This window comes from Dermacentor albipictus, chromosome 7, assembly GCF_038994185.2.
Source record: "Dermacentor albipictus isolate Rhodes 1998 colony chromosome 7, USDA_Dalb.pri_finalv2, whole genome shotgun sequence".
Classification (NCBI taxonomy): Eukaryota; Metazoa; Arthropoda; class Arachnida; order Ixodida; family Ixodidae; genus Dermacentor; species Dermacentor albipictus.
Window position 1 is genome coordinate 59,901,656 of NC_091827.1, and position 15,957 is coordinate 59,917,612.

The 15,957-nt window shown below is 49.0% G+C and overlaps 1 protein-coding gene across 1 annotated transcript in view; it reads right to left on the minus strand.

Annotated features, from left to right (window-relative positions):
• Positions 1 to 6,971: 6,971 nt before the first annotated feature.
• LOC135912632 (uncharacterized) overlaps positions 6,972 to 15,957 on the minus strand; it is a 43,464-nt gene continuing 34,478 nt past the window's right edge. Inside the window, exons 12-13 of the mRNA XM_065445121.1 lie at positions 8,342 to 8,473; positions 6,972 to 7,349 (exon numbers count right to left, since the gene is read on the minus strand). Coding sequence (XP_065301193.1) covers positions 7,185 to 7,349; positions 8,342 to 8,473 — 297 coding nt within the window. The 3' untranslated portion in view covers positions 6,972 to 7,184. The remainder of the gene's footprint in view (positions 7,350 to 8,341; positions 8,474 to 15,957) is intronic.

Here is a 15,957-nt window from a genome sequence, read left to right on the forward strand (position 1 = left end):
TGTGTCTGAAGGGGCAATGGTCTTTTATAATGTCGCGGGTCGCTGTTTTCGTCGCGACGATAAATTGTATTTTTTACAAGCACTGCTCCAGAAGGGCACATGATGTACCCGGCAAACGGAGGCCTCAGGAGAGCACCTTATGTTATAATATGACAGGTGGCGCATGATCTCACAGAGCACCCAAGGAGTAGCGGGGGGATCAAGCCTGGAAGCAGGGTGGCCCGCAGGTTGGGACCGTGGGGGCCGAAGCGTGCCAGGGGGTGTTCGCATAAAAACATTGCCTGTCCGCTATCGCGGACAGCCGATCTCATATACCCCTGGAACGCGCAGGCCTCGGTGAGCCCCAACCCACGAACCAGTCCGGGTTCTAGCTTTGGTGTCCCCGTTGCTGCTTTGGTGTCCTGGAGGTGCCGCCAATAATGCGAAATGATGGCACATTGTTGGAATTAGTAAAAAACACGATTGAATAAACATAATTTCGTCCAGCCGCCAACTCGCGACGCTAGGTTCAGCACTACCGCGTCCCGCGACGTTTTGCAATAAATGCGGCCCGGGCTCTGCTACGGTCACTACTGCTCCCACAGAAACATCTGTGACGTAATTTACAAGGTACATTGCCGTGAGGCGCGAGAAAGGTATGATCTGCCACAACTGACTTAGCACGAGCGCCACAGGAGCGGGAGAGACATACAAAGAACTTTACTAATGGTCCTCAGGAACCGCGTTAGGGAACCTCCCTTTTCAGGGAGTCCCTGTAGCCGCAGCGGGCCACACCCACGTCGGGGTTGGAAGATCCTGGTCCGCCGCCCTGTCGCAGGCGCTCTGGACAGCCCGTACTTACTCTGAGAGGTTGCCGCTCTTGAGGGTTGCCTCCCAGTCGGTTCGATTGTAAGTGATGAGCTGCGTAACGCAGGGCGTTGCCAGAGCATATGATTGTATTGTATTGTATTGGGTTTTACGCCGCATAAGCAACTCAGGCTATCATGCGCCAAACACATGGTATAATTTATGTCGAAGATAGGGTACCTTCAGCGAACGTCCTTGTCCAGACAAGGACTCTGAGGAGCCCAACAAATGAAATGGAGACCTCAGCCTTCTTCTAAAGACTGAGAAAATGCGTGAGGAGCATCATAAGATGCGTGAAAATCTGGGTAAGAATTTTTAGAATTAGTAGTTCTGTGATGTATTATATTTCGTTTAGGATCGCTGCGTCTTTCAAAAAACTAAATACAGATGAAGTTCCTACAAGTGGGTTATCTCCTAAAAGTAGATTGGGATGGAAGGGAAGAGAATCAACTTTTGTGCTGAGCCCTCAGTGACGGGTGGTGCGCGCTGGCACCAGATGGGGTGGAACCTTATTCTCAGGTCCCATATGTGTCCAGCAGTTCCTGGCCCCTAGCCGCCAGCGCGAGCTGGGTCGGTAGGTCGGGGCTGGACAACAAGGTCTCCCATCGCTCGGGGGGGTTGGGGCTGGGGAGGGTGGGGGGTAGGGATGGTGGGGGGTTCTTGAGCTTAGTGCACTCTGCAAGGATGTGTGCTAGAGTGCCTGTTGACCGTCTGCAAAAAGGGCATGAAGTGTCATGCTCTGTTGGGAACATCTTATGCAAGAGCACTGGATTCGCGGAATGTGTTCATTGCAAAATGCAGTAAAACATGAGATAAGGAGCAGTACGCCTCCCCACAGTATGGACCGCGGGGTTCTACATTAGGCGCGAAGTGGCTGAATCGGCCCCTGGAGAGGAATGAGCCCGTGTGTAGCATGCGAAAGGCCGGCGATTGTGGTCTAGTAAGTTTCGGATGTGGTAGCGGAAAGGCCCGTTGAGCAAGTTGATGATCAATCAATCAAAATTTTATTTTTGCCGCAGACAGTATATTTTTAGTGTGAAAATAGGGGGCCAGAGAAAAAAGCTGCATCTGTGCAGCTTGACTAAGCTCTAGCCACCCGTACAGCAGCAGTGTCACGACGATTTGGTATAAGGACTCAGTTATATAACCATCAGCAAATTAAGAAACGATCAGACATTTCCATCACAAATGGCAATTACAAGAACAATTAGACAGCATACATATTGCAATGAACAATTAGAAGCATAAGCAGTGTAAATACGGTCAAAGAAACAGGTGAATTAAGGTTTTGTTTGTAAGGGCCAGAACGTCCACATTTTCCCGGTCTAGGTCATTTAGTGTAGTTGCTAGAGCATAGTCAAGTTTTTCTTTCCCATAATGGGTGTGCGAGAAGGAAACGTAGTATGGCAGTTGATATCGGAAAGGGTAGGAAATTGTACTTTTCCTGAGATTTGATAATTCTACGAATAATTCCGCCCTACCCTATGTGGAGTTTTTATAGGTTCTTGATAATTTGTCTCTGTATATATCGTGGATTTTTAGAATTTTATGTTTGTGAAAGTGTGGTTCTGTGTGTTCTAAGGAGTGTACTCCAACCAGAAGAAAGAACCAAGAGCCCAAAAAGAGTTTGGAAAAACCCACACAAACATTGGAAACTTCAACCTATAAACCGCAGTCCTTCTCACAATATAACTTTTTCATATCCTGATGGATCACCTGTCTCTACTGATCATCGATCCGCCGTCATGAATTCTTTTTTCTCTTCCGTTTTCACTCACGGACCCGCCTTAAGTAGCAGTACCCTTCCTAACTGCAACTTACCCGCATGCCTTCAATTGACGTCACATCTGAGGGCATTTTCGCCCTGATCGAAAGTGTCAAGGTCTCCAGTGCTCCCGGCCAGGATAACATTCCCGATAAAGTCGTCAAAAGCACTAAGGTGCTTACTAGTAAAATTCTACAAATCATCTTTACGCAGTCCATAAATACTAGTACCATTACTGATGACTGGAAGTAAGGTTGTCCCGGTTTTCAAAAGCGCCGACAGAACTGATCCATCGAATTATCGCCCGATATCACTCACCTGTATTTCCCGCAAACTTCTTGAACATATAATATATTCTCATGTTGCCTCTCATCTTGAAGCTGTAACCAGCATGGCTTCCAACCAGGTCACTCATGTGAAACTGCACTTGTTGAATTCACTACTGACCTCCGTTTAAACCTTGATGCTCTGTTCTAAACAGACGTAATTTATCTAGGCTTTTCGAAAGCCTTTGATGGTGTACCTCACGAACGACTAATGATCAAAGTGAACAGCTTGTATCTCCATCCTCTAATCACGTCCTGGATCCGGTGCTTCCTAATTGGCTGGTCGTAGTTTACAGTGATTGGACACCGTCACTCTACAGTAACCGAAGTATTATCTGGTGTACCGCAAGGTTCAGTTCTTGGACTCATTTTGTTTTTAACTTTCAATAATGACTTCCCTTCTGATATTTCGTCATCCATCCGGCTCTTTGCCGATAACTGCGTGCTGTACCACCGTATAAACTCATGCAATGATCAGCTGCTTTTACAGCGTGACCTCACAATTGAAAAATGGTGCAGAGAGTGGCTCGTGCAGCTAAACGCCAAAAATGTAAGTTCATGCGCGGATCGCGGAAACACTCTCTCATGTCACACTCTTACTCTTTATATTCCCTTCCTATTGAGCAGGTTCAATCATGCCTTGGTATCATCTTCACTAGCAAGCTTACATGATCAGAACATATCCAAAATCTGGTTACAGCCGCTAATCCATCCCCGGGATTCATAAGATCGTCACTATCGACATCGCCCCCTGTAATCCATCTACAAGCATATGAAACATTTATCGATACTAAACCGGAATTCGCGTCGGCAATATGAAATCTCCATCAAGCGTACCTTCTTGAGCTACTGGAAGCCATTCAAAACCACGCATCACGGTTTATTACATCCCAGTACGACTATCCGCCAAGTGTTAGAACCATCAAATCATCCCTCCACATTCAATCATTAGCACATCGCCGAAAAATCGCACGCTCATGCCTCTTTCAAAAGCTCTATTACAACTTCCCGCATTTACGCGACATACTTCTTTTGCCACCTTCAACGTCTTCACGGCTCTACTATACCCTACAACAGCTCTTTCTTGGCGGCAGCTATTGCAGAATGGAATAGTTTACCGGACTGCGTAGTAATCAAACGTAATACTAGAAATTTTCGAAACATACTAACGAACTTTCTGCGTATTGATGCTTAACGTATTTGACTTTTTACTACATCACACAATTTGCGAGTGCATTCGTTATTACTTTTTGTGTTTGACAGTCATTTGATTACACCTTCGTTACCCTTCTGAATGTTATTGTTTCTTACTTCACTCATTACTGTTTCTACGTTTCGTTTTCTTATGTATACTGCTCCCTTATGTAATACCCCAACAGGGGCCTTTAAGGGTCAATAAATGATGATGATGATGGTGACCTCATGGAAGGTGAGAAGCGAATGCGTGTACAGTCTTAAGTCACAACTCCTGAGTCTACCGGAACCGCCCCGATGAGCAAGACGGCGTGCACAGTCATGGGCCAACTCATTGTCATTAACAACCTCAGAGTGCACATTGATTCCCATATGGGCCGGGAACCATTTGATATGAAAACCAGCAGGCCCCTCGCTTCCGAGGATGGCTGCCGCCTCCATTGAGATCGAGCCGAGGTGAACGCTCGGGCTGCAGACCTGGAGTCTGTAAAGATATTGGGACGTAGAGGGTCCTTCAGTGCTATAGCTATAGCAACCTGCTCGGCTACTGTTGCAGAAACCATCCGCACGGATGCTGAGTTAATGATAGTACCATTGGAGTCAATTAAATCTCCGGCATAGTGATCAGAGCGCCGGTACTGGGCGGCATCAACGAAACATACTAGATTCGGAATGGCCGCAGTCACTTTTAACAGGGAACGAGCCGGGCTACCCGGCGCCCAAAATCGTATTGCGGGTGGACGTTACGTGGCACGGGATCTACCTTAAACGTATCTCGGACCATGGGTGATAGGGTCACGTTGCGCTCTGTAATTTTCTTGTGAGCGCATCCAGCGGATTCCAGGATGCGTGTCGGCGGTCGCGATGATGAGAGTCGTAATATGTGGACCACTCGTTCGGCCTCGATCACCCCTGACATGGCGTTGTGCATGCCTAGTCGCACGAGACGTGTGGTGCTGGTAGTGAGTGGAGTCGATTTCGGCCTCATCCCGTTAAGACCAGCGCCACGACGAGGCTACATAGTCACCGTGGCTCATCAGAAGCGGGTGGTAGAGTCTGAGCAGATTGCTCACGCTTAAACCATCCCTTCTCACCTGCGGTTCGAGACCCTGAGGACAAGCCGAAAGATATTCTTCCTCTTGGAGGTAACGTGAGCTGTGAGTTGCCCCCGCGAGAATCTAGCAAGAGTCCGAGGACCCTGATGGTATCCACTGTGTGGATTTGTTGTCCGTCCCTCGTATAGAGGGCTATGGGAACTTGATCTAAGGGTGTCGAGCACGTAACCGCCCGTCGAGTGGGCATATACAATAGAAGTTCGGACTGTCCGACACAGAGGTTGCCAAATCGGGCTTCAGTGCCCGCTGCTTCACCTATTCTACAGCGCTGGCCGCCAGCGTCCGAGAGTAAACAAACTTGACCCGATTATGCAATGTCGGCTCGCCTAGGGTCTCCTCGGTAGTGCCTAAGCAGAGTAATATATTCAAGGAGCGAAAGCCCCCAGATTTTCTCTGGCGCCCGCTCTTGCTTGCGCCTGCGCACAAACGGCTGGCGATCCCTCAAATAAACGCCTCGTTCCGTTACGTGGCGTTAACAGCACCACACTCGCGCCACCTCCCGTAATATGCTGCAACAAAGCCGACCGCCACCGGTGCTTCACTAGAGGGAGAAGCCGGATTACAGGAGATGCGAAAGAAATGCAGAGAAGGAGGAGGAGGAGTCGATTTTAATGAAGAGAAAGGAGGAGAGGTCGGCCTGGAGAGCGGGTCTCTAGCCTGCTACTCCTCACTGGGGAATGGGGAAATGGGAAATACAGGGAAAGGTAGGTGGCGGATGATTATGATATGGTACAATGAGATACTATATACACGTTGTCCAATATGCGGATGCGCACTGGAGACGCACTACACTAAGAGTAATCTTGTCCTTACAAAAAGTAATCTTGCCACAAAAAGTTTTTGCAGAGAAAATATTATCAGAGGAAACGTGAAGGTCCTGCGTCCCCACACACTACATCTAATAAATCTTACGTGACGCGTGCTAACCGGGCCTGCGTACTATGACGACTTTCAACGATTGCCTTAGGCTTTCATGTGCGAGTGCGCATGTGTATGGGCTTGTTTGCACATCCACTTACCTTATTTTCTCTACTCTTGTGTGCCTTGCAGGAGGAAAGATGTATCAATATCTGGCATGCTACGCGGTGTGGTCTGGCCACTCTGGTCACACCCACACAGCATCAAATGGCGTGCAACGCAATAAATGTGGTTCTTCCCGTGCCAGTCGCAGTGCCAGCCTCATGTAACTCGAAGTACGTGGCTGCTCTACGTATTTAGCACGCAAGTATGAAATTCCGCTGCTTTAACTGTGTCATAGAAATTGCTTATGACCTTACAATATCGCACTCCATAGGTCTTCCTCTGTCCTACGCCAAGTTTTCTTCAGATTTTTAGACAACAGCAGCGCTATCGGAATAGACTAAACGGAAGCCCAATGCTCAAAAAAAGAGCGACATGCATGTACCAAAATAAAAATTTTGTTTTGCGCTCATTCAGGGTATAGAAAGAATGACCCATGCGTTCCTCGCAAAATGTGGCATTGGAGGGTATGTCGCAACAGTTCGCTGCAGTCAGCGTGTTTCATAACTAAGCAATTGGCCCAAATCTCTCACAGCGAACGTCCACCGTGCACATTTCAATGCGCGGTGCCGACCGCCCATCCACATTAATGCGACGACGGTGCTGCCATCTATAAGCCCGATCTCGCGGCCACTAGCAAAGGTGATCCAGCGCCCGCGACATCTCCCGCAAGGACACTTTAAAAGAGCAATGAGACAGGTCAAAAACAGTTTGCCCATTGTCCGTTTATCGAATGCAGTACCGCAAAGAGGAACAAACGCTGAATAAAAACATAGGATGTTTTTTTTTTCTTTTTTTGCACCTGGTCACGTAGGGCCGACAAAAAAGCCGCCCATAGACACGTTACAGGACGGCTTGCAAAACGGTGCGAAACCTGCACGTCGTTGCGCAATTTCCGCACAGCAGCAGGGTATGCGGCTAACCCTTCGGCATCTGTGCTTGCCGGTAGTAAAAGTCTCTGAATCCCTTCAAGCGCTGGAAGGGTGCTGAGAGACAAAAGCCTGTTGAGTCAGTCAGGTCGGCGTTGAGCAACATCCATGTCAGGTTAGTCCGTATGTCGGGTCTCTGCATGATGATTGTGGCCTGGGAAAGCCGAAACGAAAAGACAGGTTCTTCCTTGAAAACGCGGGTACACCTACTCAATAGAGGCTGAATTGAATATAGCATAAGCTTGCTTACGAAGAACGCATTCGCAAACAGTGACTGACAGCAGACGGCTAAAGGACAAAGTCTAGAAATTAAATGTGCCTCGCTTCTTCGAATTCGTCGCAATAGCCATCGTGAAAACGTCACTGCAAAGCAGCGTGACGTTAAACAGGCTGGCGGAGATGCACTTTCAGTGCGGTTGCACGTCCGTTTGCCGAAACATTGGCCGGGAGACGCAAGTGCGCGTCTTCGGCGTGGCTCCGGCGTCGACCAACGTAAGCGAAAGATTTGTATTGTGTAGACCCCCTTGGAGATATGGCCGGTTCACCCGTATCTCCAAGTGGGTTCGACTCTTACCAAAGAGTAGGGGTTGACATCGGAAGGCCTCTCGACCTTCGCGATGTCAACTGGTATCCAACGAGGAGATATGGCCGATCTCCAAGTGGGTTCGACTCCCACCAAAGGTCATGAGTTCGAGTGCCTTAAGTAACTTTATCCTAATCAACTGTGCCTTAATTAACATCAAAGGTAGGGACATCTCGACCTTCGAGATGTCAACTACAATCCAACTTAGATATGGCCGAACGACCATATCTCCAAATGAGACTCACTGTTAGTTTTGGATTACATGAATTTCTGTGCAATGACGCCGGACATCGTATATTTCATCGGATGAACTGTTTAACGCTTTCGTCTGAATATCGCTAACTCGAAATTAAAGCAGGGAGCACGAATAGACGTCCTATCGAAAGACAACAGAAAACATGAAGTGAGCACTTAAAGAAATTATCAAAGAACGATTTAGCAAGAAAACTAATTATAATTAATATCCGAGGACACTCTGATTAGCTCTGCTAAGAATAGATTTAAAATCGCGGGAATTAAACGATCTTTTTTGTATATCAAGAGTTCAGGCCCAAGCAAGTCACCTTGTCAATGAGGTGGTAGAGCTTGTCGAACGCCAACAGCCTCTGCTGCATGAGAAGCTCGGCCTGCTCCAGGGTGTCAAGGCCGATGACTGTCTTCTCGATGTGGAGGCCCGTCTCTGGCACCTGGCATGCCTGGAGCATTCAAGCAACGATCATACAGATACTGTCAGCAGTGCTTTTCTTTTTTTTTTCTTTTCTTTTTCGACCTGTTGTGAGGGTTCGGAAATAAAGCTTCGCAACTGAAAGCGATGAAGCCGCAAGCTACGTGTATGAACCGCGCAATTTATTGAAACATCGCTGCTGGGACCACAACGTTTGGTGGATGTCAGCTAGGCGTTGTAGCACCATCTAACTTTTCTGATTGGATTCATATAGAACCCTCCCCCCCCCCCCCCCACACACATACACACCTCGACGTCAGGCACTCTTTGTTGTTTGCAGGTTTGTTTTTCGGCTTGTCAAAGTCTGCTTCGGTCAGCAATTTCTTCGGACGCGGCTTAGCAAAAGCGAAGGTTAGAGGCGAGCGATCGAGTGGCCATACCATTTCACACCGTAGCCCCGATTTGGTGAGATGTTCTTGGCGCCAGTGGAATGTACCGCTCCTCCACGTAGCGAAGGCGGGTTCACGGGGCCCCGCACTATTTATTTATTTATTTTATTTTATACATTCAAGAATTCAAGATATAGCAGTTTTGAAATGAAAAGACGCTATACTATTCTACGGGTACAAACCAGGCATGTCTGTGCATGTCGAGCACCTAAGCATCAAGCATGTGCTAAGAGGCTTATTAGCAACGGGCGCGAACGGGTAGTAGTCACAAGCGTTTGGCGAAGGACCACGACCACGAGCTCATGCCGGTAGCGATGGTGCTGTGGCGCCAGCGCAGGCTCTTCTTCGTTACAATGGCCCTCCGCAGAAAAAGGAGCCATCCTGACGGCTTAAGGCGAAGAGACTACTATTGGGTCGTAGTACGGCTTAATGCGAGAGACGTGGACAAGTTCGCGGCCGCGATGGCGTAGGTCCGTGGATGGCGTGAGGGGCTCTACGATGTAAATGACGGAGGACGTTTGCTGCAGAACGTGGTAGGGTCCTAAGTGTTTTGCGACAAGTTTTGAGAAGAGGCCGGATGTGGTAGTGGGTACCCGAAGCCATAAGAGAGAGCCAGGCGAAAAAGTTGGTGCAGCGCGGTCGGCAGGTTGACGGGATTGCTGGTGCCACTGGTCCTCGGTGGAAAAAGAGCGGGCAAGCTTGCCGCATTCCTCGGGATGACGAGCAGCTTCAGATAGCGGAGTACTTTCGGACGTGTCAGGTGTATATGAAAGAATGGTATCGAGCGTAGTAGGAGGTTCTCGTCCGTATAGGAGAAAGTAAGGCAAAAACCAGTAGTTGCTTGGGCCGCACTGTTGTACGCATACGGCACGAAAGGCAGAACTTGGTCCCAATTTGAATGATTAGAGGCAACGTACATCGAGAGCATATCACCAAGAGTACGGTTGAAGCGATAGGTCATGCCGTTTGTTTTCGGATGATACGCTGTACTGGTGCGGTGGACGATTCGGCATTCGTCGTGTAGTGCCTTGAAAGCATCGGAAAGAAAGGCGCGGCCTCTATCACTGAGAAGTTCGCGAGGGGCACCGTGGCGAATAACGAAATGTCGTAACAGAAACGATGGAACGTCGTGGGCGGTGGCAGTCGGCAGCGCAGCTGTTTCAGCATAGCGGGTCAAGTGATCCACTGCAACAATAATCCAGCGCTTGCCTGCTGGAGTGGAAGGTAGCTGTTTGTATATGTCTGTACCAACACGATCAATGGGCCGACTAGGGCAAAGAAGGGGTTGTGACGGGTGGACTCGTCCGGGAGGTAATTTTCGGCGTTGGCACTGGCACAGGAGCGAATGAACTTTCGGACGTAGTTGTACGTGCCATGCCAATAAAATCGGATGCGTAGTCGAGCACACGTCTTGATGAGTCCGGTGTGTACACTCACTCAACAACAGGCAGTTTACTGGCGAAAGCTGCAGACAGGAACGTTCCCAAATTTACATATACTATGCAAAATGTTCCCAAGTCAATACAGGGACACATGCCCGTGGTGTGGTGCAATACCCACACTTTATCACATCACATGGGAGTGCAATACAAATAAGGAATTCCACAAAATAGAAAATCCGAGTGCGGAGCAGTGGGAGAGCGTGCTCTCCAGCGGCGACCCTAGCCTCCAACGGAAGCTGGTGGATCATGCCCGACGAGCAGCCACGCTCAGTGGTGCCCTGGAATAGGGGCGCCCACCATGCAGGCCGGAGATCTTCATCAACCAATAGAAGATCAAGACATCCGGCACGACCGCTGAATTACTCTTTCTAGAGTAATAAAGTTTACTTCCTTCCTTCCTTCCGGCGTGTGCGCAGTGGGGGTCTGCGTGGAAAGCGTCGCAGATAAGGTGACGGAGATGGCGAGGTATCACGAGAAGGCACTTGCGACCGTCAGAGAGGTAATTACGAGGGTAAAAAAGGCCGTCGCGAATGCAGAAGTAGGTAACCCGGCGGCGAAGAGCGCAAGATGGTGAAGAGGTGGATGGATCACAAATGATGCTGATTAGAGCATTGATCCAGGGATCCTTGCGCTGCCCCGACGGCATGATGCGCAGTGCATAAGATGTAAGCGTGGGCTCATGGGCGGATAGACAAGCGCAGTCAGCACAGACCGGCGAGCGAGAAAGGGCCTCAGCATTCGTGTGTTGGTGGCCGGAACGGTAGAGAACGCGGATGTCGTACTCCTTTAGCTTAAGGGCCCCGCGAACAAGTCGGCCAGATGGGTCCTTAAAGATACACAGCCAACAGAGGGCGTGATGGTCTGTGCCGACGTCGAAAGGGTGACCATACAAATAAGGACGCAATTTCGTAAGGGCCCAAATAATGGTTAAACACTATTTCTATGTAACAGGGTAATTAGCCTCGGCCTTTGTCAGAGTTCGGCTCGCGTAGGCATCTACATATTCATCAAACCCCGCTTTTCGCTGCGCGGTTACGGCGCCAAGTCCGACGCCACTGGCATCAGTGTGGACATCAGTGGAAGCTGCAGGATCGAAGTGGCGGAGGATAGGTGGCGAGGTTAGCAGGTAGCGTAATTTCGTGAAGGCGTCATCACAGGCGGGCGATCAAGCGGAAGTTCTTTGTCGCCACTTAGAAGGACTGTCAGGGGTGCACTTATGGAAGCAAAATTTCGAATGAAACGTCGGATGTATGAACATTAACCAAGGAAACTTTGAAGCTCCTTTAACTTCTTTGGTTGAGGAAAGTCGATGACAGCGGAGCTTGGCTGCATCTGGAAGGAGGCCATCTCGCGATACAACATGGCCAAGAATAGTGAGCTTTCGGGCGCCGAAGCGAAAACTATTTAAGTTAAGTTGAAATCCCGCGTCAGTAAGGCATTTCAGAACTTGCTCGAGACGGCTGCGATGTGTTCGAAAATCAGCGGTAAAGATAACTACGTCATCCAGGTAGCATAAACATGTGTTCCATTTGAGGTCGCGTAAAATATTATCCATCATTCTCTCAAAAGTGGCTGGAGCGTTGCACAGGCCGAAAGGCATTACGATGAATTCGTACAATCCGTCAGGTGTTACAAATGCTGTTTTAGGTCGATCAGATGGTGCCAAAGGGACTTGCCAGTATCGGGAACGTAAATCTAGAGTAGAAAAGAACGCTCCCTGCAAACAGTCGATGGCTTTGTCGATGAGCGGTAACGGGTAAGCGCCCTTACGCGTTATCTTGTTCAGACGTCGGTAGTCGACGCAGAATCGAATAGGGCCATCCTTTTTATTAACGAGGCCGACCGGTGATGCCCAGGGACTGTTGGAAGGCTGCACAACGCGACGCTTAAGCATGTCAGCAACGTGGTGGTCAATGACACGGCGTTCAGACGTGGATACTTGGTAAGGGCGCTGCCGTAAATGTGTATGACTGCCTGTATCTATCTGGTGAAAAACGGTCGATGTGCGGCCCAAACCGGAAGCATGGCTGTCAAAAGAAGCGCTGAACCTATGCAGGACAGCAATGGGCTGGCTTTGTTCTGAAGATGACGTGCCATCGTCGATGGAGCAGTGGAAAGCATCTAGGAGTGACTGACCAACCGCAGGGTCACAAGTAAGAGCGCCAAGGTCCGCAGAAGTTGAAACGGCAGGAGCGTCAAAGATGCAAAAGGTGTCGACCGGTTGACAAAGTCCTAGGCATTCACCAATAAATAATGCGAAAGCGCAGGTGGTGGGATTGTCGACGACAATTTTTGTGACGCCACTGCGAAGAGTAAGGAGAGCAAAGGGCAGCGGAGAACATCGGCGGCGAATGAACACCTGAGAGGGCGTAAAGAGAACAGTGCTATCCGAAATAGCGGCGCACGACAAAGCTGCACAAGCAGGGAAGAACGTGGAGGGATGGCATTGTCTTTGGATACAAGCATTTTAACACTAGAAGGGCCGTTTTCGATAGTCTTAAGGTCGGGAAGAGCATCTCAAGGTCGGGAAGAGCAGAAGTCCCAGCCTAATATAATGTCATGGGAACACGAGGGCAGCACGACGAGTTGGACTCTATACAGTAGACCTTGAATGAAGACGCGAGCAGTACACACAGCGAGAGGCGTTATATTTTGATCGTTCGAGGTTCTAAGGGAGAATTCCTAAAGGGGCGTCAAAACCTTTCGTAGTGTGCGGCACAGTTCAGCGGAAATTACGGATACGGCGGCTCCTGTACCTACAAGTTCCAGGACGGCAATTCCTTCGACAGAGACTTCTATTACGTTGGCTGGAGAGGGACGAGGACTTGGGCATTGCGACGTGGACGCAGTTCGTGCCTCGGGAACGGGGGCCATCAGTTTTCCTGCTTGGTGGACACGGGACGGCGCTGCATCGGAGAACGCGAGCGACGGCGGGAAGATGGTGAGCGGCGGGTAGAGGCGGTTGGGCGTTCAGGGGAATAGGAAGAGGTAGGAAGGTGAAGAGGATAACGGAGTGGGGAGAGGTGGTGCTCGCCGGATGCTCTGAAGAGGAAACATGGAACGTCGGCAATGGCGCGCCACGTGACCAGCACCACCGCAAGCAGAACATTTGGGCGGTCATCGAAGGTGCACCACTGGTGAGGGTAAGGTCCGAGTAGTGGGTGAGGATTCGGAAAATGCTGCCGGTGGGGTAGCGGCATAGGAGGAAATTGCAGTTAGTCGTGAAGCGGCATAGATGGCGGCAAAAATGTCGCCGGTCGATGCATAGAGGGTGGCAAGGGCGGTTGTGGACGAGAGCGGGTGACTGCTTCAGCGTAACTGAGAGGTGCCGTAACTGGTGTCTGCTCAGCGGCTGGAGGAACGGCTTAAGATACTTGCTCTTGAATGAAGTGGCGGATCGTAGCATGCAAAGCAGGTGGTGATTCCTGGACAGAAGATATCAAAGATAACTGGCGGGCGACCCCTGCGCGAACGAATTCCTGAATTTTTACGAACAGAGCAGCATGGTTGTCGTCGACTCCATGGCTTGACAGAGAGTCGGCGGGCGGGGTGAAACGTCGAGTGTGAAGCCATTGCCTGCCCAACTCGTCGTAACTCTGGCGCAATTCTATCACTTCAGCGACAGTGTGAGGACTCTTCGATAATAACATTTGAAACGCGTCGTCCTCAATACCCTTCATTGAATGTTTGATGTTCTCCTCCTCTGAAATCGACGCATTCACCCATTTGCAAAGGTCAACAATGTCTTCAATGTAGCTCGTGAAGTCCTCTCTGGCCTCCTGGGATCGTGTGCGCAAACGCTGTTCTGGCCGAACATTTCTTACTGCTGGCCGACTGAAAACTTGGGTAAAGTTGGTCTTTAAGATGGACATTGAAGTGAGGTCGGCTTCATGTTATAGAAAGCATAGTATGGCAACGTCCGTAATATAGATCGACATTTCTTAACTTGGTAATATCGTCCCACTGGTTATGGGCAATCACTCGCTCATAAGAGAAGATCCAATCTTCGTCTTTGTCATCTGTGTCGGAGAAAATAGGCGGACCTCGCTGACGCAAGGCACCGGCACAAACCAACGTGGCCGGCGCCATTGGAGGAGCTGGAGGAGTGCAAGCGTCATCGGGCATGATGGGGGGTTGAGTGCGACTCCGACGTTCCAGGGCGGTTGAAACCCAGCACGTCCATCACTTGCTAAGAGATTTATTAGCAACGGGCGCGAACAGGTAGCTATCACAAGCATTCGGCGAAGGGCAGCAACCATGAGCTCATGCCGGTAGCGATGGTGCTCTGGTGCAGGCAGGCTACTCTTTTTCGTTAAACCTATTACAATCAAGAAAATCAAACAAAGAGCAAATTTGTATATACCGCCTATACAGGTACTATAGAAAACATATATCAGCCAAGTCTCATCATAGATTAAGTTGGTCTGGTAGCATTATACTCAGCTCGGCAAGCTCTAGAAATTTCAGTGCTGTCTGCTTCGTTGCAGTTGAGGTGTCTAGTGCATTCCGATTACTCACTGCTTGAAGAAAAAAAGTAAAACAAATTGTTGGTATTGCAAAAGGATTCCTCAAGATTAAGAGGGTGTTTGTGACGGGTGATTATGGAGTGGCTTATATTAATGAAGTATTCGAAGTTATTCTTAAATTATTGTGCAGAAATAAGCTTGGGAACTTCGAGCGGTGTGTCTGCGGTCGGCCAGACAGAGGGTAAAGCTTTGCGCGAAGTGTAAGTTCGGTAAGTGAATACGTGTGACTGTTTTTGTTATAGATAAATCGCGCAGTTTTTCGCTGCACCCTTTGGAGTGTGGCTACGTTGGTAGCTGTGCAAAGAAACCGTGCAATATTAGGATATTGCAATATCGACCGTATAAGCGAAACGTAAGCCAGTACCTTTATTCCGGGAGGCTATTTATTCAACGCACGTATAAGGAAAAAGAGCGTGTTCATGGCTTTTTTGCTACATGCTGGACGTGTGTTGTCCAGTTTAAGTCGAATGTGATAATACCCAGATATTGGTATTCAATGACAGTTCGCAGTGCGGTGTTATGAGAACCAGAAGGGAACTTGAGCACAATTTTTACTTTTTAATGGACACAGCAACTGTCTTTTCTTTGTCAACGATCATGCTTCAATCGTGACACCACTGAAAAACAACATTTATGTCGCTGTTTAGTTTGGTCTGGTCGGACCAGTCTTTTATAGTGTCAACCATGGCGTGAATGGAATAGAAGGAGCGTCGGACTGCACTACCTTCGTAATCGGCCCACGATTTTAGACTATACCATCTCCGGAATCGGCGCAAGAACAAGACTAGAATAAGAAACTGACACACACCTTTCGAACAAATTGACGGTAACTCGCTAAGGAAGATATTGTCACCCAGATTCGGTTGTCTTTTTGTTGAATTTCTTCTGCCTTCAGCAGGCTCCTCATTTTTGATACAATGCGTAATTGTGATCAAAAGATGTCGAACACAGAATGTCGCCAAAGCCAACGTTTCAAACACACAAGCTAGTCTTCAGCAAGACCCCTTATTTATGTTGGTCACACTGAGCCCATGAATAGATCGTCACAAGTGCGCCCGACTTCACTTTGGTGCATTCATATCAACGCCTCTGTAGAGG